We start from the raw sequence: 27,998 nt of genomic DNA, 5'->3' as shown, positions 1-27,998 counted from the left end.
CGTTTCCCTCTCGGGCGCGTTCTTCTCTGCTGTCCTTTGTCTTCTAGCTTTTTTTTCGCGGAGCCGCGCTTCTGCGACGGGCGGAGCGAACCAGCGAGCGCCGGCGGCGGTGGAGATGGCGGCAGCAGATGAGGCGGCAGAGGGCGCCGGAGGGGAGCTGGAGAGGCGGGTGATGGAGGCGGTGAAGGCGTCGGAGGAGCGGGGAGACCCGCCGCTGGCACGGGCGGTGGAGGTGGGTCGGTGCGTCCAGGAGAAGGGGTTAGGATTCCCCAGCCCGGAACTAGGGCATGTCCTCGTCTCCAATCTTTGCTTCTCCCACAACACCCCTTCTTTCTGGAAGCTCCTTGACCAGGCGATGTCTTCTCGCCTTATCGCCCCCCTCCACACCCTGGCCCTCCTAACCCCCAGGTACGCCGGTTATCCCTTTTACTTCTTCTCAAATCCCCTTTTTTATAATTATTTGTTCTCGATTTCCGTGGCTCTACTTGACTCCCGGTGTTGGATTCAGGGTTATTCCTCACCGCCGGGCACAGCCAGAGGCATACAGGCTGTATCTGGAGCTCTTGAGTCGATACGCGCTTTCGCCTCCTTCGATGGAGGCTGGCCCTTGCAGAGACAAGTAAGTTCTTTGCTTCTTCTGGATGGATTTTTGTTCAGAGAGTGATATGCCTCCTTGATTAGTTTCGCCATAGATGATAACGAAATTTTTTGTCTGGAAAGAAGTGATCTTTTGTCGTGGATAAGCTATTTTCGGGAATCAAAGTAGGTTTGGGGTGAGTTATACCCAACTTGGCTTTCGGTAAGGTCTGTCAAAAGACGTCCTTTTTGGGAGAAGTAAAATAGGGCCAGCAACATATCAAGAAGTATGACAAAGTTGGGCCTAGAGAAGTATTTTATTTTCTGAGGTGCAAATTGAGGAAAGAAGCATAAATCCAAGTATGGATGTTTTTAGATTGCTATGAATCTTGAAGAAAATTGTGAACCGAAATGGAAGAAATGGACAAGACATGTCTTTAGATGGCTTAGAAACTGGAAAAAAAATGAATAAAGCAAAGAAACTTAGTGCAGGGAAGGAAGGTTCTTTTTCTTGTTTTTTTAAGTACTAGGAGGGTCCTGAATGAGCAGTGTGCTTTAGGTACATGATTGTTCACAGTGCAAAAATAGAGGCAAATGATATTTTCAATATATATATATATTTTTCATGATCACTGCTTTATTTATGGGTCATTATACCTTCAGGACCCTTCTTGACGTTACCTTGTATTCTGCCATTGACTGCTGTGGTTGCAAAGTTCACGTTTTCATGCTCCTTTCCGAGTTACCCTGAAAAAGGTGGACCTTTTAGAGTTGATGTGGATGGAGCACTGCCATTTTTGCACCAGTTGGTCGGCAATCACAGTAGTCTAACATAAATCAGAGTTTGGTTACCTTTCAACCGCTTTATCTGAGGCTGGTTTGGTCATTGTGGGGATTTGGTGCACCACTCTATCCTTTGACGATTTTGTGCTTTTAGTGTATGTTCTTGATGCTGTAGTATTTATTGACCGCGAGTCCTTGCTTCTCACAAATGTTGCAAGTTACTAGTTTCTTAGAACTCAGGGATCTAAGGCTTTGGTTCATGATAATTGATTGCTTTGAAAATCTATTTGTTGCTACAATTTTACCTCAGCCACTCATTTATTTTGAAGCACTGTCCTGAAAATCTTGCTTATATCTAAGAAATTAGGCATACCCTCACTGATTGAAGATTTTAACTAATTAACAGTGTTTGTAACTTGACCACTTGTTTCGTACCATGTCGAGTAAGTTCTAATAAGATGATTTGACTGAGTGGATACACGTAGCAGCCACCACCTGTGTATTGATGTTTCCCTATGATGCTTTTGTTAGAAAATGGATAGAGTTGCATGCATAGATTTCAAAACAATTTTTGAATAACAGTGAAAACAGATCTAGATTAAATCTTTTAACTTCACATGCATTAGATCAAATCTAATACTACCTGTTCTCAGATCTAAAACATGCATATAATCTGAAAATTAAAAATTAAAAATATTAAGATCGGATCTCAATATCTTGCACGGGTTGAACTACATTGCAACCGATGATCGTAGATCTGAACAGTTCTTCTAGCCACGCATGTGTCTGACCTCCACAGATATCCATACGAGGATTCGTTCCAATCAGAGGTGAGATAATCTTTCCGAGATGCTAGCTCCCTTGCAAAGATCTCCTCTTTGATGGCTGATCTGGTTCTCTCTCAGATCTCACAGACTCTCTTAAGAACTAAGAAGAACGGGATGAAGAGAAGGAAGGAGGCTCGGATTTTGAGCAGAACTTTTCTCTCAATTCTTTTCTCTATTTCTCATACTCTAGGCATCCAATTATTGGATCTTTTTTATAGGAAGCAAGAGATATTAGGGCTAGAAGGAGGCGCTACCTTTTCCACACGCCAAGAAAGGAGGGGCGTCCAATTTTGTGCGCCAAAGAAGGGAGTGGCGTGAGAAGAAATCAGATCTAATTTCTTCTCACGCACAACTCTTTCTTAACGTGGAAAAAGATAGGTTGGCGCCACAAAAGTTTTTCATTATCTCTTGATCTCTTTCCATCTAATCCTTGTCACAAGATTTGAATCAAATTCAAATATGAAATGGATAAAGATGATGAGTCATAACCATGTGCCGCCCCCACCCTTTGTGCGCCCTCCTCTCTTTCACACAAATACCTCAATGCAAAAACCTTTTTTGCGTGAGGTTTCTTGACGTGAAACCTAGGGCATGCAAGGGGAGAGAGAGTCCTAGGGAGATGGGACTTTAGGATTTTCTATTTTGGTTTAAATCAAATCAGATTTGGTTTGATCCAAATATATAATAGAATCTAATCAAATCAGGAACCCAATCTACTCAATCAAATCCTAATCTAATTAGGAATTAATTGAACTCAAGTTTTGATCAAATCAAGAATTAATTTTTCTCACAATTAGACTTGATCCAATTAAACCCAATCCAAATTAAAATGAATCCTATTCAATTAGACTTGATCTGAACTTCATTGCTCAATCAAATTGAGCTAATTGGCAATTCAATTGCTAATTAATCTTTCTATAATTTACTAACACTTAGTGAATTATATAATTGCAATATTTGCATAAGATTAATCATCAATCATATTGATAATTATATCTTTTAACGATTCATAATTATTAATTAACCATCTGATCGGACAAGAACCTCTTTTGTGTGTGACCCCATAAATTTCATTCTATCTGGTAATGAGATATATTGTGATCTCCATCATAATATCATCGAAATTTCTTTCGATGGGTTGGAATAATTCTAACTCTATCATTCGAAGATTATCGATCATCCAGATAACGCCCGATGAGTCCCACAATCCATTAGTGACATCTAACAGTATGTAGTGGCTATCCAGTAGAATGAAAGAATGAATTTCTAGGTACAGTCCTTCTATTGTGAGTCCCGACTTGACGGAGGTTATGGAGAAATCGTCAAACCTCATCGTCAGTCATATGTGAAATTGGCTTGACTCGAGTTCACTTGTGAATCCTTTGGAAACTCTTTTCTAGTATTCACTCTTGCTTTGGTCAAAGACTTTTTGAACTCAGTCTCGCAAATCGCATAGGACTTCTCCTTTTCTACTAACATCGATAGATTTTATCCAGGTGCATCCTATTTCTAACAGCAAATTTGAACCTATTGAAGTCAACATACATAGCAAGGATTCGAGTGGCTAAAGATCAAGAAAACGTGCAGTCAAACTCAATAGCCTCGCTGCGAATAGCCGATAACACCTCAGGTCAAAGGATCACTCATACTACTGCAGCATCGAGACAACCACTGACGAGTGAGTAGACATCCAAGTGGTTTCTCTTGTTGGTCACGTTCGATGCAAGTTGTTCTCTAACAACTATCTGCATTCTCATCCCAGTGTCCCTACACTGTAGATCCGAGACTCGTCTATCTAGAAGGGAGGTGATCTGTACACCGATCTTAAATAGATTGATCACTATCCTCCGTAACGATTTCATGATCGGGAGTATTTAGAAATTAATCACTAATAATGTATGTCTCAAATTCTCAACACCTTGAAAATATACAAAAATTATTTTTGTTAATTTTTGGGACAAATCATGCACACATAAATATGATTGGAATGAAAATGCCGTTGATTGATGATAAAAATATTACAAGTACAAAGTTAAGTCTTGGAATTACAAAATATGTCACCCAACAATTAGTTTCTAGGGCACCTATCTAACAAATTTTCACTTGACTTAAAACTAATTGGCCATATACCTAAGATCCATCTTCTCAAGGTGAGCTTCAGTCTTCTGCTGGTTGAGAGGTTTGATCAGTGGGTCCGTCACGTTCTGCACGGAGTTGATTCTCTGCACCTCGACGAACTTCTTCTCGAGATATTCGCGTATGATATAACTTCTTGAATCAGAAAATTTTTTTAGCAGCTTCAGAGACGGCGATGTACTCAGCTTTCATTGGTCGAATCTGCAATGATCGGCTGTTTGGAACTTTTCCAACTAATCGATCCTCTATTACATAAGAAAATGCACCTCGATGTAGAATTTCTATCATCGACATCAATCATGAAGTCTGAATTGATGAATCCCTCCACTTTCAGCTCCGATCCTTCACCAAAGATCAAGAATAAATCCTTAGTCCTTTTCTAGTATTTAAGGATGTTCTTCACAGCAATCCAGTGTTCTTCATCTGGATTTATCTGATATTTGCTCGTGACACTCACGACAAGGGCTATATCAGGTCGTGTATATAACATGACATACATGAGACTCTTTATTGTCGAAGCATAAGAGATTTTGCTTATGTGCTGGATCTCCTCAGGTGTGTCAGGGCACATTTTTTTGGAGAGATGAATATCATGTCTAAGGGGCAAAAGATCCTTTTTGAAATTTTTTATGCTGAATCTCTTCAGCACCTGTACATTTGTTGTGAGAGTTCTATCATTCTCTTAGATCTATCCCTATACATCTTTATATTAAGAATGTAGGAAGCTTTTTTTATGTCTTTCATGGCGAATTTTTTTGACAACCATATTTTGATCGATATCAGCATGAAAATATCATTCTCAATCAGGAGGATGTCATCCACGTACAATACGAGGAATGTAACAGCGCTTTCATTGATCTTGTTGTACACACAAGGCTCCTCGTTTTTTATGAAATCAAACATTTTGATCACATCATTAAAGCGAGTGTTCCAACTTCGAGATGCTTGCTTGAGTTCATATATGGATCTTTTCAGCTTGCAGATCTTATGATCACTATCACTGGATGTGAAACTCAAAGGCTGCTTCATATAGATATCTTTTTCAAGATATCCATTTAGAAAAGTAGTTTTCACATCTATCTGTCAAATTTCATAATTATGAAAAGCTGTAATCGCAAGCAGAGTTCGGATAGATTTTAGCATGGCCACGGGCAAAAATTTTTTTTGATAGTCAATGTCTTCTCGTTGACTATAATCTTTCGCAACCAGTCTTACCTTATAGGTCTCTATCTGACCATCCGATTTAATTTTTTTTTTATAGATCTATTTACATCCAATAGGTACGATACCTTTAGATGGATTTATTAAGGTCCAAATTTGTTTGGAATGCATGGAGTCAATTTCTGATTTCATCGCTTCCATCCATTTCTTGGGATCAATATCTAACATCGTTTCATTATAGGTCTTGGGATCATTCCTAATGTCCCTATCTCCCATAAGGATTGCTTTCTCTAGATCCTTTGTAAGAATACCTAAGTATTTTTCAGTAGGACGGGAGATTCTACTTGATTTACGAGGTGGAGGAGGTACCACATCTACTGGCTCACTACTGAGTTCAAGTTTTAGGACTCGATGCTTTTCAGAGATCTTCTCTTCGAGCTCAATCTTCCTCCTATTGCCTCCATTTTGGATAAACTCCTTTTTCAAGAAGACGATATGACGGCTCACAATCACATTGTGATCTTCAGGAAGATAGAAGTAGTATTCCATGATTTTTTAGGATACCCTATAAAATGAGCCCTAAAAGATCTAGCCTCTAACTTGTCCGTCTGTTGTCGCTTGATATGGGTCGGACATCTTCAAATCTTGAGATATCCAAGAGTTGATTTTTTATCATGCCATAACTCGTCTGGTGTGGTAAGAATGGATTTAGAAAAAATTCGATTCAAAAGATGAATTGCAGAAAGTAATGCATGTTTCTAAAGAAAGACAGGAAGATCTGTGAAGCTTATCATGGAACGGATCATATCTAATAGAATTTGATTCTTTCTTTCGGATATCTCGTTGAGTTGAGGCATCCCTAGAGGTGTTCACTGTGAGACTATGCTGTTATCCTTGAGATAGATCCGAAATTTTCTACTAAGGTATTCTCCTCCTTGATCTGATCGAAGAATCTTGATGGGTTTTTTGATCTATTTTTCTATTTCATGTCTGAATTCAATGAATTTTTCAAAGACTTCAGATTTTCGATGCATCAAATACACAAAACCATACCATGAATAATTATCGGTAAAAGTTATGAAGTAGACATAGCCATTCTCGGCTTGTACATCGAATGGACTATGCATGTCAGTGTGTACCAGGGCTAATATCTCAGTGGTTCTTTCTTCTTGTCCCACAAAGAGCAGTTAGCCATTTTTTTTTGAAGATAGGACTCACAAACTGGATAAGACTTGAAAGTCAATGGCCCGAGAAGGTTATCTTTCTCCGGTTTGTTGAGTTTGTCTTCTCCTATATGGCCTAGCTTAAGGTGCCACAGATATTTTTGGCTAATCTTACCTCTAAGTCTCTTAGATCCTACGACATTCACAGTTTGCTCGTTAATATTAACACTTGCATCCATATATAAATGATAAAGACCATCAATTAAGAAAGCACGTGCAACAACTTTATTTTCAAAATAAATTGCACACATTATCTTTATTGAAATAAAAATTGTAGTTATCTTGTGCCAGCACAGATACAAAAATCAGATTTTTACTATCTACGGGTACAAAATAGCGGTCTTTCAAAATTAAACTAATTTCTAATGGTAGTCACAAAGGATAGGTTCCGATGGCCACAGCAGTAACTCTTGTTCTATTGCTGATCCAGAGAGTGATCTTGTCTGCCCTTGGCCTTCTAACTTCTTCCAGATCCCGCATCGAAGTGCACAAGTGAGCACTTGAACCAGAATCTAGAACCCAACTAGAAAAAGAGGAAACTGTTAGATTAGTTTCAATTACGAGCAAATCAGATGTATCTTCAGACGGCCCATTTTTCTTTCTATTTTTCACAGTCGTTAGGTAGGCTGGACAGTTCCTTCTCCAATGGCCTTTGACATTGCATGAAAATATTTTTCTTTGTCGTCGGTCTTATTTGGAATCTGCTTCTTGGGCTTGACCTCGTTCTTTTGCTTATTCGCAGGTTTTTTTTTTTCTTGAAAGAAGACTTTCTTTTAGAGGAAGTCCGCTTAACAATCAGAACTGTATCCCTTGAACCTTTTAAGGTGCCCTCAGTTGTCACCAACATGTTCAGCAATTCGGACAAAGTGCTATCAATTTTATTCATATGATAGTTCATAATGAACTGCCCATATGGATCAGGAAGAGACTGGATGATCAAATCCACCTGTAATTTCTTATCCATGTTCATCCCGAGCTTTTGAAGCTCTTTAATGTCCTTGATCATTGTCAAATAATGATCATTGATGGATTGTTCATAATGTATTTTCGCTCTGAATAGTCTCTGAGAGATTTCAAAACGAGTTGTGCGACTCTGCTCATCATACAACTCTTGCAGGTGAGTCAGCATCTCTTTGGCAGTCCTCATGTCTTCATGCTGTCGCTGAAGATCATTGGATATGGATGCTAGAATGTAGCACTTTGCCTTATTGTCCTCATCCATCTACTTCTCAAGTGCGGCTTATTGATCAGGGGATGGACGAACTGGTAACACAGGCGCATCCTGGTCTAAGATATGAGTTAGCTTTTCAGAACTGAGAACAATTTTCAAGTTCTTGAGCCAGTCTTTGTAGTTTGTCCCAATCAACCTATTAGTGTCAAGGATATGGGCTAAAGGGTTGGCACTCGATATTGTTATCTGCAGAGAGAACAGTTTTTAGTTAAATATTTGTATTTATAAAATATTTATTTTATGGACTTGAAAAACAAACAAGGCTCTAACTATTTTTTCGAATCTCCCACACTCTTCGGATGGAGAAACGAAAACCTATACGCGATCGGTTTCTAGTGGGTACTGCGGTCTCATTGATCCATACACACCTCACCTAACAGTTATTAGTGAGCACAGACTAATGAATGGACAACATTTTGTCCATTGCTTCACTAAGCAAGAGTTCGGTCTCTAAGTCTTGTGGCCTCACCTAATAGTTATTGACACAGTTTTTAGTTAAATCAGATCCACTGTTCACCAACGGACACAAAGCCGTCATTGAGACTCTCACCTAACGGTTATTGAGCCTAACCCCATCTTTATCTTGGGATATCTAATGTCAATATAATGATTGTACCTTTTCGATGCAATCGAATCACTGTAACCAATCGAGAACGATCAACGTTAGGAAGACACCCGTATCTCTACAACGGTGGAAGATCGTTAGACTTAATATTTAGTGAGGAGGTTTAGGTTTAGGTTTCTTCTAAGTCATCAGATTTGATATCTAATTGATCAAGTTCAGATCAATACATTTACATGTCTGACCTACCTAGTCGGTATGGGTGAACTCGAATCAATAAGTAACCTAATTCAAAACTTAATCTCTCAAAATGGCCAGATAAGTTAAGATGAGTGGGGGTCCTCTCGTTGCTTTTTTTAAATACCAATGAATTGGTCAGGTCGGACAATAGAATCAATTAAATAACCACCATCTAGATACTTAGACATCAAATTGGTTGATTAGAATCGATCAGGTTAATCTATTAACTCGGATCCGAAGCATTGAACCAAATTAGGTCTTGAGTTAATTAATTCATATCAAATGTGAATCGATGCGACCAACTATAACTAAAATCGACTTTGATCTCCTTTGATCTAATCCTAATCAACAATTGATTAGGTTCAATCAATTGCTCAAAATCGATAATGGGTTTTAGTCTGATCTAATCAATTGATCCTAATCGTAGTTTGATCACTAGATCTAATTTGTTCAATCCATACCCATATGCAATAACATAATTTTCAGATTCTAAAAAAAATTTAGATTATGTTTCATTGCATGCATTAGTGGCTTATGAACTTGAAACAGTTTCAGATCTAAATCTAATGTCATATATCTTATATATGAAGTTTTAGTTCTAAATTACAAACACATATCATATATATATTAAATTTCAAATCTAAAACTAAAAATACACATATCAAATACATGTATTATCAGATTAAAATAATGATTAAAATATTTTGAAAATAATTTTTAAAAATCGATTTGCATCAAATTAGGACAATCTTTTCAATATAGGAGGTAAATCCTATATTAGGACAACCTTATACCAGTCTGATGCGAACTTTTAATTATTCTAATTTTAGATCTAACATGAATAAAAACATATCACATACATTTATTTTCAGATCTAAAAGGTTGATTAAAAAATTTTGAAAACAGATTTCAAATCCGATCAATCTTGTGCTAGGACAATCTTTTCAATATAGGAGATAAATCCTATATCAGGACAACTTTATATCAGCACAAGATCAATTTTAAATCATTCAAACTTTCGGATCTAAACCAAAAATCAGATTATACATGTCATAAAAACCAGTGGCTCTGATACCACTGTTAGAAAATGGGTAGGGTTGCATGTATAGATTTCAAAATAATTTTTGAATAGTAGTGGAAATGGATCTAGATTAAACTTTTTAACTCCACATGCATTATATCAAATCTAATACTATCCGTGTCCAGATCTAAAATATGCATATAATCTGAAAATTAAAAATTAAAAATATTGAGATCAAATCTCAATACCTTGCGTTGGTCGAACTACACCATAGCGGATGATCGTAAATCTGAATAGTTCCTCTAGCCACGCACGTGCCTAGTCTCCACAGGTATCCACATGAGAACTCGTTCCAATCAGAGGTGAGATAATCTTCCCGGGGTGCTAGCTCTTTTGCAAAGATCTCCTCTTTGATGGCTGATCTGGTTTTCTCTCAGATCTTACAGACTCTCTTGAGAACTAAGAAGAACGGGAGGAAGAGAAGGAAGGAGGCTCGGATTTTGAGCAAAACTTTTCTCTCAATTTTTTTCTCTATTTCTCATACTCTAGGCATCCAATTATTGGATCCTTTTTATAGGGAGCAAGGGATATTAGGGCTAGAAGGAGGTGCCACCTTTTCCACAGGCCAAGAAAGGAGGGGCATCCAATTTTGTGCTTCAAAGAAGGGAGTGGCGTGCTCACGCACAACTCTTTCTTAATGTGGAAAAAGATAAGGTGGCGCCACAAAAGTTTCCCATTATCTCTTGATCTCTTTCCATCTAATCCTTATCATAAGATTTGAATCAAATTCAAATATGGAATGGATAAGGATGATGAGTCATAACCATGTATCACCCCCACCCTTTCTGCACCCTCCTCTCTTTCATGCAAATACCTCAATGCAAAAATCTTTTTTGCGTGAGGTTTCCTGACGTGAAACCTAGGACGTGCAAGGGGAGAGGGAGTCTTAGAGAGATGGGATTCTAGGATATCTTATTTTGGTTTAAATCAAATCAAATTTGGTTTGACCCAAATAGATAATGGAACCTAACCAAATCAGGAACCCAATCTACTCAATCAAATCCTAATTTAATTAGGAACTAACTGAATCCAAGTCTTGATCAAATCAAGAATTAATTTTTCTCACAATTAGGCTTGATCCAATCAAATCCAATCCAAGTCAAAATGAATCCAATTCGATTAGACTTGATTCGAACCTCATTGCTCAATTAAATTGAGTCAATTAGCAATTTAATTGTTAATTAATCTTTCTATAATTCATTAACACTTAGTGAATTATATAATTGCAATATTTGCATAAGGTTAATCATTAATCATATTGACAATTATACCCTTTAACGATTCATAATCGTTAATCAACCATCTGATCGGACAAGAATTTCTTTTGTATGTGACTCTATTGGTTTCATTCTATCTGGTAGTGAGATATATTGTGATCTCCATCACAATATCATCGAAACTTCTTTCGGTGGGTTGGAATAATTCCAACTCTGTCTTCCGAGGGTCATCGATTATCAAGATGACGTCCGATGAGTATTACAATCCACTAGTGACATCTAGCAGTATGTAGTGGCAACTCAATAGAATGAAAGAATGAATCTTTAGGTGCAGTTATCGTATGATTCAGTCCTTCTATCGTGAGTTCCGACTTGACGGAGGTTATGGAGAACTCGTCAAACTTCATCGTTAGTCATTTGAAAGATTGGCTTGACTCGAGTTCACTTGTGAATCTCTTGAAAATTCTTTTTCGGTATTCACTCTTGCTTTGGCCAAAGACTTTTTGAACTCAGTCTCGCAAATCGCATAGGACTTTTCTTTTTCTACTAAGATCGATAGATTCCATCTAGGTGCATCCTATTTTTAACAGCGAATCTGAACCTACTGAAGTCAACATACATAGCAAGAATCCGAATGGTCAGGGATCAAAAAAATATGTAGTCAAACTCAGTAGCCTTACTGCGAATAACCGATGACACTTTAGGTCAAAGGATCATTCACACCACTGTAGCATCGAGACAACCACTGATGAGTGAGTAGATATCCAAGTGGTTTCTTGTGTTAGTCACGCTCAGTACAAGTTCTCTAATAATCACCTACATTTTTACCCCAGTGTCCCTACACTGCAGATCCGAGACTCATCTGCTCAGAAGAGAGGTGATTTGTGCACCGATCTTAAATGGATTGATCACTGTCCTTCGTGATGATCTTATGATCGGGAGCATTTAGAAATTAATCACTAATAATGTATGTCTCAAATTCTTAACACTTTGAGAATATATAAAAATCATCTTCGTTAATTTCTAGGATAAATTATGGACGCATAAACATGATTGGAATGAAAATGTCGTTTATTGATAATAAAAATATTACAAGTACAAAGTTAAGCTCTGGAATTACAAAACGTGTCAGCCAACAATTGGCTTCTAGGGCACTTATCTAACAGCTTTTTATTAATGATTTTTTTTTTGGGCTCAGATTTTTCATTTTTTTGTCAATTGCTACACCTAGCTGTGTAATGGTTGATGTCGTGGTGTTTGAAAGTGCAGTTAGGATATGAATGCATTGAAGTCAATCATGTCTCTGAACTTGGCAGGACATTCTGCTTTGTTAAATTTACTTGGTCTGCTTATCGGGATATGCTTCAACAAAGAAGAATTGTTAGGAGGAAAAAAAAAAATCTTAGCCAATAGTTCATACTTTTCCACTGTTTATAAACTTTTACAAGAAATGCTCATCTGGCATTGTTGGGGTTTTACTGTTACTTATGGTGATAGAAGGCTTGAAACAAGGGCCCACAATTGTCAAGAATGTAACACGCGAGGCAAGCTTGCTATCTCTAGATGTAGCTCCGGACTAGTTGTGGTGGAAGATGCTATCTCTAGATTAGCATTCATCTATATGAGTTGTATTTGGCAATAGGATAGATTTTCAAAAGATTATATCCACTCCCTTGTTTCCACATGGTTAAGAACTAGCATGTAATTGATTTACATGGAACTGCCTTTTCACTTCAAGAAGGGTTTACTTTATTTATGATCAAATACCCCATTGTCCCTTGCAGTAATAAATTTTGAACCGTTTGATTTGCTAGTCATAGGTGGAGATGTCAAAGTTTGCTTAAATGCTGTCCTTCAGAAATATGAAGTCCCCTGAACATCATGGGTGTCCTTGTGAAAACTTGCAATCAGTCACAAAATAAGGGACTTTCTAAACCTGCTTCCAACCCAATTGGGATGAAGCACCCCTAGTACTTGATTTGTCCTAGGAGAAGGCCTGTGACGGAACTAATACCATGTATACTTTGCAAGAGAAAGTTGAGTAGAGTTTGCTTGGGCTTCAAGTTATGCCCTTGAAATGTGTCAAGTTCTGGCTACATCAGCAGTAAGGCACCCGCTCTCTAGGTGAGTGAACTGGGTTTGAAAATTCACAAGTGCAACCCACGGCAAAAGAAAGCGTTCCATTTTAAAAACACCTGTTACCATTTTAGCTGGCTGCAGCTTTCCCATGCCTGCTTTTTTGCTTATATCCTCTTGACGATGTATGGGGGCTGCATTTTTATTGGAAGCGTAATATTTCATGTTCATCAATTGTTCAGCTTCTGGCTACTGTGTATCTTACTCTTCTTCATATTTGTTTGATCCAGAAATGTGTAGCATTCTAGTTAAGTGGTTTTCATAGCTGGTGTAGCTGCATCCTGTGACAGATTCCCTATGCAATAATTATCTCTTTTGCAGGATAATTAAATCTGTTGATGATGCTTTACAGCTTTCACGTACATATGGGGTTCACCAAATGGGTTTTGGACATATGGTAGTTTTGTCCATCTTGAGTGTCATGACAAGTTTGATCGACTGCACACTAGAAGATTGTGGTTTGCAATTGACATTCAGACATGGCGACTTTTATGCTAATGAAGGACATCAAGTTATGGACATAGACATTAAAGGAAGTTCAGATGAGAACCGGAACAAGCATCGTGAACAGCTACGTAGAACTAATGTTCTTTTGGCTATGGAGGTGGTTGAAAAAATTACTTCAAATAAAAGGGCCAAATTTTTTCTTCGTCTCATCTATCTTAATATGTATGCTCTCTCTCTCTCTCTCTCTCTCTCTCTCTCTCGTGCATGCATGCACCTTTCCCCTTCCATATTGTCTCTGATCATTATGACGATTTGAAACTTATATATTTCTTTAGCTATTAGTTTTATTACATTTTATTTCATAATAGTAATTGGAAAAGTAGCTTCACCCATGTCTTATGCTATTGATAAACTGGGAAAAGGGATTGAAACATTTTTTTGGATGTCTGAGATGGAATCATTACCTCCATGACATTAAGCATATGGAATAAACAATTTGTACGTCACTGAAACCGCAATTAAAAATCCCAGCCCAAATTATAGCTGGGCATAGTGATCGAATTTGTATTTGTATATAGTAACTTGACTGAATTTTTTGCATACCGTACCTTTTCCATTTAATTTATTGCAATGTGGGCCATATGTAACTCTATTGCTTGCATACTTATCAAAATTCAGAGCTATATCTGTGCTATATACCAATGTTCTAAGCCTTGGTATCGGACTCTGTACCAATATTTTACTTAGGGGTGGTAATTTATGCCTAAACTACGATCAACCTGCTTTAAGCAAGTTCGGTTTTGGCATAAACATTTTCAGGTTTAAATGGGTCGACCTGATCAAACCCGTCTGTTAAACAAGTTGGGTTCAGGTTCAGAGTCCTGACTCGTTTGATGCATTTTGACCCATTTAATAGTCGGATCAGGTCATGACCTTTTAACGTTAAGAATAGTTTAACCTGTGTAAGAACTGTTGTTCAAAACCGGTTTAACCATTCTAACCTGATTCGACTTGCTTATTAAATGGGTCATCAGATCTGGTTGGATTACTTGTTTAATAAGAAAGGCAGGTTTGGGTTTAGATTTCTGACCTATTTACTAAAATAGTCAAGTTTGGGTTGATAGATATTTGACTCGAACTGCATAGAATCTGATCCAACCCACGGCCTCCCCCACAATAACCTTACTGTTTACTAGTATGGCTGGGTATAGTATGTTTGCCCCTATAACAACAGATGGTATGTTTTTGGAGTTAGCACAACACCTATACCTTGTGTCAGTATGGGGGTGCATCGAGACGTTGTAACTACTGGGTTGGTATGATTCACCTTGTACTGGCCTATATAGGTTGACCTTGCTATCTACCATATACTATATTATAATGGGAAAGCCTCGGAGTTTAGCTTGCTGCTGTATTCCAAAGCCTTCACAAAATTGAACAAGGCTAATGTAAGAGTTCAATCTTTTTAGAAAACCATGGTCCCTTTCGAAGAAGTGCATGCCAAATAGTTTTATATAAGGTAAACAGCCTAGGGTGTAATGGTGTATAGACCGTGTGTCTGAGGCCATGAGCTCACCTTCTGAAATTCCCTTGGTTCTTTACTAAATTTACCCTCTTTAAAACCATATTCTCTTTTTTATTTTACGTGCACTTTGTGTTCTTTCTAAAAGAAATGAGAGAAGCAAATTGATCGGATATTGGAGTATTTTTGTTAATTTACATGAATAAAAGATCTTAAGGCGAGATGTTTATACTACACATTCTAAAGGTCGATGAATTTACAGCCATTTATCAGCAGATGGACATTTCAATATACAGATGTGCATGCAAATGGGTTGGCAGAGATGTGTGCTGCATGCAAGCTGTTGGAAGAGGTAGATAGTGGACTGGTTCAAATAAACCCAAAGATCAACATGTAGGCTCCTACCTTCCAAAGTACATTTGCTGGGTTACATCTCCCAGATCTGCAAGGTTGTGCTTATCGTCACTTCTTTCATGGATGAGGCCTTGCTCTTTGTCCTATAGAAAGTTAAGAGTAACTCATCTCCTAACATGCCTTTTGGGCATAGACTACTCAAAATATGAATATGATAGCTATGGGAGATCTTTTTCCTCTTGCCACTTCAAGCCTACATAAGTCAAAACGTATTGTAAAATTATAACAAGAATAATATAAAAATCACATGTAAATTTTCTCAACATAAACACTACTTAAGGAGTTAACCAAAAAAAGTAAAACTCTCCATCAAGTAAGCAATCCTAATTGAAATAGAAACACTAGATGCTGATAGGAAAACATACAATGTCTTTCTTGAAAGTCTAGTGCCCAGTCTTTGTTAAATGAGCAATGCCCTTAGATATTGTCTTTAGAGAAGGTCATGTGTGACAAGGTTCAATGAGGAAAACTGTAATTTTTTTCCAATTTATCTCCATTTGTCCTCTTACGAGGACTTGATGATGATCGTAAGAATTGATCATGCCACATCATTATATGGAAATAGTGTTGAAGATAAAGACAAATGGCTATTGGTTTATTTCAATTACAAGAAGAAGGCTTTTTTTGTTACCTTTAATTCTCCTGTTGTCCATATCTCTCAATATAAATACTGGGAAGGTAAATGATAATCACAAGGATGGATCTTATTTGAACTTGGATACAACATGTAATGTATCTTTATAATGAGCTTTTAATTATTTTAATTTTGAATATCCCTTTTTTGGTTTCAATTTTCCTTATTATCTTGTTTATGGTGTGGATAGAACCTATCTAGATCCTTTTTCAGTTTTCCTTATTATCTTGTTTATGGTGTGGATAGAACCTATCCAGATCCTCTCTCTCTTTCATTTTGAAATTATCATCAAATGTGCTTGCGGTAAAAAAAGACATTTGATTGAAAGAATCATATTTGAACTTTTTCCTATGTTATGTGAGGTCCAGGTGTGAAATATGGCCCATAATTTTCTTTGTAAGAGAAATTCTTTGTGCACCGTGGGCGGTGTTGAAAATCTGACATGGAGTGCACCGCCTCGTCCGATTGGTCCACGAAGTCATCACTTTTCAACGCGCATTTAATGCCTATAGGTTGGCTTTTTCATTTAAAAAATTTGTATGACGAAAATATCCCTGTATTTCGAAAACAATTATGACATCCTGTGGCCTGATATAGCCCATGATGTCATAATGTGGCTTAAGATATCATAATATGAGGTGTATTTTTGTCCAACCATTTTCCAACATGCATTTAATGCCTGTAGGTCGGTTTTTTTGTTTGAAAATTTTGAATGACGAAAATGTCTATGTTTTTTAGAAAAAATTATGACATCCTGTGCATATTATGGATGTAGGATGTCATAATATTGACAGAGAATATCATAATTTTTTCAAAGGGCAGGGGCATTTTCGTCATACAAAATTTTCAAATGAAAAAGTCGACCTGCAGGCATTAAATATGCATTGAAAAGTGGTGACTACGTGGACCAATCGGACGAGGCGGTGCACTCCATGTCGGATTTTCTACACCCGTGGTGCACAAAGAATTTCGCTTCTTTGTAATGTTTACTTTACTCATGGGCCAGTTGTTGTGAACTTCTCCATTCTTTGTTATCATGAATGGATCTATATTTCTCTGCAGTCAACTTATCAATAACCTTCTAGCATACTGGGGAATTCATACATTTTGTAATCTGCACCAGAGCTCCTAGCTTAGCATAGTTATCCCTTTAGGCCAACCACTCTTAAAAGTTCTAGTGGAAGCAGATTCTGCTAACCATGCTACCTTTGATGTCTCTAAAGTCTAAATGAAGTTGTTGAAGGAGAATAAAAATTTAGTCTTTTGTTTTCCCTCCTCTTTTATTTAAGTATCTGTGCATAGAATATTGCATCATATATGATGGATTTTTAAGAGAAGTTACTGATAAATATTTTCCTGCAAGCTTAGGCCTGAAAAGTTCAATGGTCTACTGGAGAGACTGCAGTTCATTGAATCGCATAAATCGGCCTCACAGGCTTTACTATCTGCAAATCATATTTTAGATAGCTTGTCCACAAATGTACAGAAGGCTATGGATTGGGAATGCCAGATAAATAAGCATCAGCTTCTTGGAGTTATGGTTGATGCTGGGCCCAGTAGCTACCTTTCATGCCACAGTTCTGGAACAGGTAGAGCTGCTTGTTGGATTTCTTTTGATCTGTTTATGGAGAATGCAATGGATGGGAGGCAACTCCATACTGTATCTGCCACTGAAATACTTACAGGTGCTTGCTTTTTAACAGTTTTCTGTGCTATTTTTTTTTTATAGTCTTCCTACCTGTAGGATTTTAAGTTATTCTATAGCTAAAGTGACCTGTACTCTTCTTTTTATCAGAGCTGATCAAGTCACTCAAAGTAATTAATCGAGCAGGCTGGCAAGAGACATTTCAAGCTCTCTGGATTTCAGCTCTTCGACTTATACAACGAGTTGAGATGAAAATTTCCTTCATGGCAAAGTGATTTGTTTAAATAATCTATTAATCCATTTGTCAATATTTGTTATCTTTCTTGTTCACAAGCAGGATCGTGAGCCTCTGGAAGGACCTATACCTCAACTTGATGCACGACTATGCATGCTACTGTCTATTGTCCCTTTGTCAATTGTTCCTCTTGTGAAGGAGGAATATGAAATGCCTTCTCTTATAAGCAAAGGCATAACCAGAAGCTATGGAAATGGAGCTGAGGAAAATAATTTTGCTTTTAGAAAACATGGATTAGTATCCGCTCTTCAGGTATTAGGGCAGTTTTCTGGGCTTCTATTGCCGCCTCCATCAGTGGTCAATGCAGCTAACAGTGCAGCTTCAAAAGCAGCAACTTTCCTTTCTAATTTAAAGACAGTAGGTGGAAATCTTGGTGTTCCCAATCGCAGTGATTCTTCTGTAAAAGCAGGTTAGCTTGTTTTGTAAGGTTGACTTATTTGCATCCATCTTTGTTGAAATTATAGTTGAAAGAAGGACAAATGTTTGATTAGAAGTGACAATTCTTTTGGTCATGGAGTTGAATTACTTTGTATCAGTGAGTAAGCTTTTACTTGACCAGAAAATGAAAAACAAAGGAAAGAAAAATAAACATGATACATATATCTAGCAAAAAATCATGAATGAGTTGTCTGCCTTCATGAAACTTGAAGACTCTCTTTATGCCTATTCTTTTCCTTGCTAGATAAATCTAGTACGAACCTCTCTTGGTTCTGGTTAATATAACATTTTTGTATCATCGGATTTTTTCCATATAGGAACTTACACATTTGGATATAAATGACAAGGTTGCAAAAATAATGGTCTGGTCATGCCAGTGAAATTCATCACTTGATCAACCGACATTTTAGTGAGAAGCAAAACTCTTTAATCTCTGTTTCTAATGGTCAATTTGGCAAACCATGTGAGCTTGGGAGATAAGTGGGACTTTTTTGGGAGAATAGAGAATTGTATCTCTGTTTCTTCATTACCTGTTTTTACACCCGGTATAGGGATCGGTTTGGTGTAGCAACACTTGGTACACCCTTGGTACCGAGTACTGGTTTGGCACTAGTATGGTGCAGTATGCCTGATGCGTGGTGATACACACCAGTAGTATGGACCTTGCATAGAACTATATATCAGAATGATAGCTCTGCTTTTCCTTAGAGGACTTCAGTAAAAATCTTTTATGCTACCTATTATCTCCTAAATACTCATTGGACAAGTTCTAAGTACTTGCTTGTCACCAACAATTTATTGCTTTTGCAGTTGGAAACATGCTGCATCTTATAGTTGAAGCCTGCATTGCAAGAAACTTGATTGATACGTCTGCTTATTTTTGGCCTGGCTGTGTGGTTCCTTCTGCACCATCAAAGGATTCGCTGTTAGCTCAAGAGTCCCCTTGGTCAACCTTTATGGAGGGAGCTCCACTAAATGGTTCACTTAAAAATGCTCTTATGGTAACTCCTGCTACAAGGTATTTCAGAGATGGATTTGGAACAGAATAGAAGTGCATACTTCTGTTATTGGATTTTAACTACGCACGTGGGTTGTTTTATTGATTTTGTGGTTGTGATCTTTACGTGGATGCATGATTTTGTTTTCTGCTTTAGTGTGGCGGAACTGGAGAAACTGTACCATATAGCACTAAATGGATTAGAAGAAGAAAAATCAGCTGCTGCAAAGATCCTATGTGGTGCATCCCTTGTTCGTGGCTGGAATATTCAGGTAGAACACTGATGTACTGTTTTGATGAAATATGGCCGTCCAAATTGAACTCTAGAAATTGCTAGTTTCTAGTTTTTTCCTTAGTATTGAACTCCAAATCATCCAACCAGGACTTTTTTGTCACGACGACACCTTAAGATGCCTTTTAGTTGGGAATGTCTTCTCGTGATTTCATCTTCCAACATCTCCATCTATCCTTGAAATCTGATGCATTATTACTGTTTGTAGCCTCTTATAACATTGATGCAGTGTAACCTTCACTAGTTTATGTTGTCCATTTTTCTTTGGTAGCTTTAATCGTTAGGTATTAACTTGTGATTTTCTATTAACCCAAATCTCTTTTATGTTTCAGGAGCATGTAGTGCACATCGTGGTCAAGTTACTGTCTCCGCCTGTGCCTCCTAATCCTTCATTATCTGGAAGTGGGAGTCATTTAATTGGTCACATGTCCCTGCTCAGTGCTATTTTATTTGGAGTTTCTTGTGGAGATATTGTTCATATCCTCTCTTTATATGGCTTGGTAAGTAGTGCACTATCATGCAATATATGCTACTTTCATAATTCTTCATCATTTCCAATTAGTTTTGTTTTATTATGCATATGCTTCTCTTAGAATTTAAATTTTTATGTAAAAATGCGTGCAACTTTGCTGCCTTTAGGTTGATGAGTTGCTTGTTTGTATTCTTGTATATGGTTTAGTTGCAAATATTTCATGCAATCTTTTTTAACATGTGGGAAGTTCATGTATTGGTTCTAAATGCTGTCTTTCCATAAATGTAATTGAATTATTTTCATTAGCTCTAGGTTAGGACAATATAAATTGGTTACCTCCAAGTTTATTGTAAGACAAACTGAATAGCACATTCCTTTGTAAGTATATTTTACTCCTGATTATGTCATCCATCTTTTTTATTTCATACTCTCGTGTCAAGTGATTCTATGCAAAAGAATAATGGTAACTTCTCGTTCAACTGTGAACTTGCAAATTTTTCTTCTTCTTCTTCTTCTTCTTCAGTGACATAGATCAATGCTATCTGCAGATTCCAGAAGTTTCAGCCGCTTTGATGCCACTTTGTGAGGCTTTTGGGTCGCTGCCACCCCCACCCAATCATAGATCAAGCATATCTGATGAGACCTCCGTTTATGCGGTCTTCTCATGTGCATTTCTCTTTCTCCTTCGCTCATGGAAATTTTATAAACCTCCTCAGGAACACTGTATGGCTGGTCGCGGAGGCACTGTTAGGTCAGAATTGACTCTGGACTATCTCTTGTTGATGCGCAACACTCGCATTGCTTTGCAAAATTCTAGTGCTATGGGTAGGATGGACAGTATTGCAGATCCATTTCATTCAACACCAAGTCAGCCAGTGTATATCGACTCATTTCCAAAGCTACGAGCTTGGTACTTTCAAAATCAAGCTTGCATAGCCTCAACTCTTTCTGGCCTGTGTAATAAAAATCCAGTTCATCAAGTTGCCAATAAGATTTTGAAGATGATTTATCGAAAAATGACTAAAGCTGGAACTGTTTCTGGTAATCCTTCGTCAACTTCCAGTAGCAGTATTAGTGGATCACCTGTACATACAACAGAGGATGCTCATCAAAGGCCAACACTTCCTGCATGGGAGTTTCTGGAAGCTGTTCCCTTTGTTCTGGAAGCTTTATTGACTGCATGTGCCCATGGAAGGCTTTCATCCCGGGACTTGACTACAGGTTCGATGCAATTTTAAGCCACAGCTTTGCTTGGATATTATATATTTACTGATCATTAAATAGGATAAAAGAAAAACGTAAAAAGTGAATTATTGCTGTCTCAAAGTATGCTATGAAATGATTATAAAAGGATGTTAAGGAATGCCCATTCTGAGTAAGACTTTCTGATTAGGCTTAAGGAATATATGGATCACATGGTGCAATTAATGTTGGAATCTCTTTGTTGTGGGAGCTATAATGATGCCATAGGACTGGCTGATGGTTTTCAACTAGAAATGTTGAGAAAGTGCATATATAAGAAAGTGGTTTGGACAGTTTATGATCCCCGTTAAATTCATATCCGACAGCAATGAGTTTGTGCACATTCTTCCTAGTATGAATCTCCAAGTATCTGGAATCAAAAGCTCTTTTTCTGGGAAGATCTCAAGGTTGTCTGAAATAAAAGAAAGTATGAAACAACTTCTAGTGTCATTGGAGTGTCGTGATGTCTCTAGATTCTTGTCTAAAAGAATAGGTGAATTTGAAGGGACTAAGTTTATGAGAGGTTACTCTTATGTGACCTTTTGATCTGGTTAATTTGACCTTCAATGTGGGAAGATTTGTTTTGTAATATCGACTACAAACCAGCTTTCAAGGACTAGATGCTTTCTCATTTATGCTAATTGGAAGATGACTGCTGTAACTTTTATGACCTATGCTGGATCATGAACCAATATTTTGGAGCCTGTCGATTAAGAAAAAGGAACTTGTTTCATTTCATGTTTACTTATAACTGACCAAGTGACATGCCTAAATGGTGCGGACAGGAGGAGGGCATGGGATGATGCTGAAGGGCATCTTTAAGAAATGGGGATATCAGGTGCAAGAGAAATTCAGCTGTTTCTTTTTTGGTTCTTTCTACACAGCTTTGAGTTTTTTTTTGGAGTGAGTAGGTAATGTAAAGTTTGGTATGGTCATTGACAAGCTGTGTGATTCAGAAGTGGGTGAGTGAGAGATTTGGTTGTAACCTGTGTGGGCTATGTGAGTAAAATTCAAGTTTGGAAGATCTTTTTTTGGTGATATCAGTGATAGATCCCACTTCCTTTGACTGGTACCATAGAAGCAAATTAAGGTGTTCTTGTGATAGGCTTTTCTGTACATATGAGAACCTTTAATGGTGCAACCCTTGGGTTCAGAAGAATTTTAAAAGAGCAGATCACATATTTTACATACCTGGGGGGACATTGATGATATGATCAGATCCTAGTTCATGATAACATGCTTATTTTATTGAATTTCCTTTGTACAGCCTCTGCACCTAAGTTTGATGATCTGACATCTCTAATTTGATAATCTAATGGCTGATAATCTAATGGCTGTCTTTTTAATGGTGGTGGGTAAGAAAATGAATAAGATAAGGGATGCCCAAGAATATCAGAAGGTAGGAGATAATGAGGCATCTCGTTTGTCATTGCTTTATTTAAACAAGTTGTAGAACTACCTGATTATTTGGCTTTTATTAGGTTTGATTTTAAATATTAGGTACTCAACTACTCGTTTTGTTGGTAGCTGTTGGAGAGGGATTAGTGCTATAAGTTTTGCCACTAGACTGCTAGCTAAAGCAATCTACATAGTATGTGAAGCAGTACGAATCCCTTATCTAACTTATCATCTTTTATATGCCATATAGGGAAGGTGTTGTTCTTTTCACATTTTATATGCCATAGTATGTGGCTGCCTTATGTGGAAGGATAAACCAAGTCCAAAATTTTAATAACGAGCTCAAGAGTGGTATGCAGAGAAAGGTTGGTTTTGAAGTCGGGCAAGCAGGAGGATCAAGTGCAAGAGCAGGAATTTTTGAGCGCCCATACCAAGATTTAATAGGGACCTCCTGGTAAGCCAGCTCCTTCGTTTTGGATGTAGGTAAAATATGTATTATGAGGACATAAATGCTAATGGTGACCCTTTTAGAATTACTAACCTGAGCAAGGTGGAGATGAGCAAATGTGGTTTTTCCTTGTCACGGTCATTGCGAGTTCTTTGTTACTTACAGCTTTATTGTACCAGCCCAGTTGTATGGTTCTTTATTTTTTTTGCCTTCAATAACCATTACCTATCAAATACATGAGAGACCAGTATCAACTACATGGATAAGTGGATCGTTGTATTGAACATATACCTATAGACATGATCAGTGATGGTTCTAAGTCATAACTTTGACCTTTGCCTCAATGAAAGCTATGTGATGTTTCCAAATCTTACCCTACACACACACACACACACATAAACGTGACAAATTATGGTCAAATTATGAAATTATATTGGTACTAGGAATTAGTCTTTGCAATAATATCTAGGATAATAGTTCTAAATATAAGCAGTCATTTGTACTTTTCACTTTTGGCGTGGATTATATGCCTTTCTTTAATTTGACAACCTCAAACCTGCTGTAGGTCTGAGGGATCTCGTGGATTTTTTGCCAGCTTCCCTTGCCACTATTATCAGCTATTTTTCAGCAGAAATTACTCGTGGAATCTGGAAACCAGTTCCAATGAATGGGACTGACTGGCCAAGTCCTGCTGCAAATCTTCTCTCGGTTGAATCAGAAATCAAGGAAATTCTTGCATCTGCAGGGGTTCATATTGCCAGCTGTTATCCACGTATGATAACGTATCCCTTATTTGCTACTTCTGCTGTACCTTCTTTTTGCGAGTCTAGTTTCATTCATATTTGCAGCTGTCATTCATATCAGTTGTTTAAGCTCTTGGTTGTTACAGTTTTGCTTTAGCTCTAGTCTGCCAGTGTGTGGTGGAAATCTTGCTTCACTAAAATTGATTGGCTACTTTGAGTTTGCACTTGAAAATTAAACTTCAAAAACTAAGTTGGAACATTGCAAGAGATAATACCGATCATCTACTTGAAAAAGAAAAGAAAAGGGTATTACTGGCAAATGACTAGTTTTAGTTCTGAGTCGACACTTTTTTTGGCCTAAAACCAACTGATGGGAAAGAACTTTGTCCAACAAGCTAAGATATGCTTTGCCATACAATCTTTGTTTTTCAAAAATAAAGTGGTTAGTTAGTGCAGGCATCTGTGCCCACACCTGGGTGTGCTCAACTTGGTGGGTCTCTATGACTACTGTCTGGGATACAAATCAAGCTTAAGGCTCCTACATACCTGGCATATGATAATAAACCTACAGAAGATTATGGACATAATCACGCAAACATATTTCACATTGAGCATGCTTTTACTCTGCTTGATGGTTATAATCAGTCTGCCTAATTCCGAGGTGCAGAAGATTGTCGACACCAAAGACACCAAGCTGACTTCTATATATATGACCAGGACTGCTATAAGTCATCTGAGTTGTTCAGGCTCAGCTTCAGCCTGAAGCAAAATCAGCTATGTTTGTTGTCTTTTTCAGTCTCTAGAGTCATTTAAGTTGGCCAGTTTTCAAGTTGGGTGGCCGGAGCCTATCTATACTCATATCTGCAGTCTGCCCAGCAGTTAAACCTGGCCTATCTGTTAGGGTTAGCTGAGCTTCAAAGTGCTGGTTGTGCTTGTGTACGAGCCACTTGGTGAGCCAAGCCATAGCTGCTTATGAATTCATTTGCATCTCTATTATCTGATATCTCGATACAGTCAATGAATTAGTTGAATTGCATTATTTTTTCTTTTAATTTTGAGTCAAATTCTATGGTGATATTTATTATTCAAAATATATCGGCTTGGATTTGTTTCCACAATTATAAAAAGCAATAGAATGGGCTGGGAATTTGGAGATGCTTTCATATGATGGGACAGTTCTGGTCATATACATGTATTCACTACCTTATCCAACATATCCATTTAATCATCCTTAACATGTTCTTGTCCTATATTGGTCGCTGCTGTCTAAGGAACATGCTATCACAAGTCAACAAAAAAATCATTATGTGGATTGCAACAGTTTCACAGTGATTCTCAAGTTGAGGAAAAAGCTCCTCTATTTGAACCTGGCACCTTTCGCATGTTCCATTCCATCTCTTTAATTAGAAAGTTACTGGTTAACTAGGGCAAAACTCATTAAGAATTCCTAATTCTGAATGTCAGCCAGCCAGGATCATTAAATGTTGTTAAATATTTCTTGATATTATAAACATTTAATGCAAACAATTCTTAAAGATACAGCCATTTGGTTGTGCTGCATCAAATTTCTTGAACTACATTTTTTAAACACAGATTTTAACCACTTAATGATTATTGCTGACATTACTATGTATGACACATTTCTGCAGCATTCATGATTCGTATAATTTTGATGTTTTTTGCAGGTGGGATGCCACCAATGCTTCCATTACCAATGGCAGCCCTTGTGAGCTTGTCAATCACATTTAAACTTGACAAGAGCCTAGAGTACACCCATGGTATTGTGGGTCAGGCATTGGAAAATTGTGCGACAGGCTCCTCATGGCCAAGTATGCCCATCATAGGGGCCCTGTGGACCCAGAAGGTTCGGCGGTGGCATGATTTCATTGTCCTGTCATGTTCCCGCTCTCCCTTCACACGAGACAAGGACGCTGTTGCCCAGCTGATCAGAAGCTGCTTCTCGTCCTTCCTTGGTCCTTCTATAACTGAAGGATCTCACTTTTCTGCCAATAGAGGAGTGCATGGGCTGCTGGGACAGGCTATGGCCGATCAGGGGCTACGACTGCCTATTGCCCCAGGTTTTCTCTACCTCCGCACATGTCGGACATTCCATGACACTCATTTTGTCACGGAAGTGATCCTCAAGGTGGTCATTGAATGGGCAAACAAGCTAGGGAATGAATGGGCATGCACTGGACCTGCTCGCCTGAGATCTAGCAGGTTGTCGCTTGCTGCTGCTGTTTCTAGAGTTCAAGAGGTGGCCATGCTGGGGGCAAATCTTCTGTGTGTTGCAGGTGGAGTCCTGCTAGTCCAGGTGCTGTATGAAGAGTCGTGGCCGACATTGTTGCTGTCCTCAGGGGAAGAGAAGCTGGTTGGTGCTGGGCCAGTGTCCAATATCCTGGAAGGCTATGTGATGGCATATACACTGATCTTGTCTGGGGCCTTTGTATGGGGAATTGGAAATACTTCTCCAGCCTACACATCTGTGTATTCATCAAGGCGAGCCCGAGTGATTGGGATCCACATGGATTTTGTGGCTGCTGTTATGGAGGGGAACATATCAGTGGGGTGTGACCCAGCAATGTGGAAAGCATATGTATCCTGCTTCGTGGCTTTGCTGGTAAGTTTTGTGCCAACATGGGTGCCAGAGGTGAAGCAGGGAACGCTGCATAAATTGGCCGGTGGGTTGAGGGGTTGGCGTGAGTATGATTTGGCGCTTTCACTCCTTGAGCGAGGGGGTGCTGCGGCTATGGATGCATTGGTGGAGTCTGTCTTGTGATCTCTCTTTTGACGACACTAGGATGCTTTGGAGTCATACCTAGTGCATCTGATTGTGGATTTTTCTAAAGGCTGGTTAGTCCATTCATGGCCTTGCTTCAGACCAAACTGCTGTGCATAAGTTGCAACCAGGTCTTATCAGTTGCCTGGATGAAACTCCAACAGTGTATGACCATGGCAGAAACATATGAATCCAATTTTGCCATACCAAAGAGCTTATAGGTTCCTGTTCTGTACAAGGGATTTTACAGACAAGTCCAGATTGGCGCTTTAGTCTTGCGGACAATATAGGAGCCTAGGTTGGTATTTATTTGATGTAGTAGTGGCATGGTGGGTTCTCTTCATTTTATATGTACAAAGTAGTAGCAAGGCAATCTGTAGGACTCTTTTGATAAGGAAATCAAAGTTTATTCTCGAGTCAGATTGTCTAATGTTGATTCCAGTTTTTAAATCAGTTGCATGATGGACTTATTATTATGTATGTGCATGGTGTGAGGCTTGTTGATGGTGCATTGCAGCTTGAAGCAGCCGAAGGGACAAAGGGATCAGGGGGTTGATTCTTTGGCATTAAGCAGTACTGGCATAACAAGTTGGTTCCAAGAGCAGTGGTCTTCATTGACTTGTTTACCTTGGAACATGATCTTCTGCACGTTACTTCAGAAATGGGACCGAGCAAACTACAATTTATTTGGGACTGCAGCATCCACGGCCTTTTTGATCCGCGCCGCCACCCCCACCCACGCCGCCCACCCCACTCCCCCCAACATTTCTTGGTTGCCTTACTTATCCCTGCTTAACTAAGGTAAGAGGTTTCAGGTCATCATTCTCAGCGCATGTCGTGCAAGGATGGGCATCCACATACCTGCATGATCATTTAGGTCCTTCCATCTACTGCCCTCCCTTCGTGGATGTAGCTGTTCTTAGTTCTTACCTCTAATTTTGTAGGGTCAGTGACTTATGATCAAGGATGGTTTAAATGAGATACTCTTCTGCCGATTTGGAGTTGTTTGGCTTGTAAAGGGAAAGAAAAGATGAGTGGAAGTTACCGACGGAATATTAC

At 38.3% G+C, this 27,998-nt stretch overlaps 1 protein-coding gene across 2 annotated transcripts; it reads left to right on the top strand.

Annotated features, from left to right (window-relative positions):
- Window positions 1–16: 16 nt before the first annotated feature.
- On the top strand, window positions 17–27,359 carry LOC105057240 (mediator of RNA polymerase II transcription subunit 33A). 2 transcript variants are annotated; one of them, XM_073248932.1, is made up of 12 exons: window positions 17–408; window positions 509–619; window positions 13,495–13,842; window positions 17,559–17,875; window positions 17,986–18,077; window positions 18,173–18,539; window positions 19,379–19,586; window positions 19,723–19,837; window positions 20,190–20,357; window positions 20,878–21,550; window positions 23,983–24,189; window positions 25,846–27,359. In XM_073248932.1, the coding sequence occupies exons 1-12, from the start codon at window positions 116–118 to the stop codon at window positions 26,937–26,939; spliced, it is 3,993 nt and encodes a 1,330-aa protein (XP_073105033.1). In that variant the 5' UTR covers window positions 17–115; the 3' UTR covers window positions 26,940–27,359. The 2 variants fall into 2 exon arrangements, with proteins under 2 accessions (XP_073105033.1, XP_073105034.1); XM_073248933.1 differs by having other exon boundaries at window positions 385–408; window positions 13,526–13,842.
- The last annotated feature ends 639 nt before the right edge of the window (window positions 27,360–27,998 follow it).

Source organism: Elaeis guineensis, chromosome 14 (assembly GCF_000442705.2).
Source record: "Elaeis guineensis isolate ETL-2024a chromosome 14, EG11, whole genome shotgun sequence".
NCBI classification, from domain to species: Eukaryota; Viridiplantae; Streptophyta; class Magnoliopsida; order Arecales; family Arecaceae; genus Elaeis; species Elaeis guineensis.
The sequence above is the reverse complement of the archived record's forward strand: the minus strand, read 5'-3'. Positions and strand labels throughout refer to the sequence as shown.

What these genes read in the sequence shown, in the direction of transcription:
- LOC105057240 (XM_073248932.1), top strand. Translation starts at nt 116, where the DNA reads ATGGCGGCAGCAGATGAGGCGGCAGAGGGCGCCGGAGGGGAGCTGGAG. An exon ending in CGTCTCATCTATCTTAATAT is followed by an intron (nt 13,843 to 17,558) that starts GTATGCTCTCTC and finishes CTGCAAGCTTAG; the next exon opens with GCCTGAAAAGTTCAATGGTC. An exon ending in ATCCCGGGACTTGACTACAG is followed by an intron (nt 21,551 to 23,982) that starts GTTCGATGCAAT and finishes AACCTGCTGTAG; the next exon opens with GTCTGAGGGATCTCGTGGAT.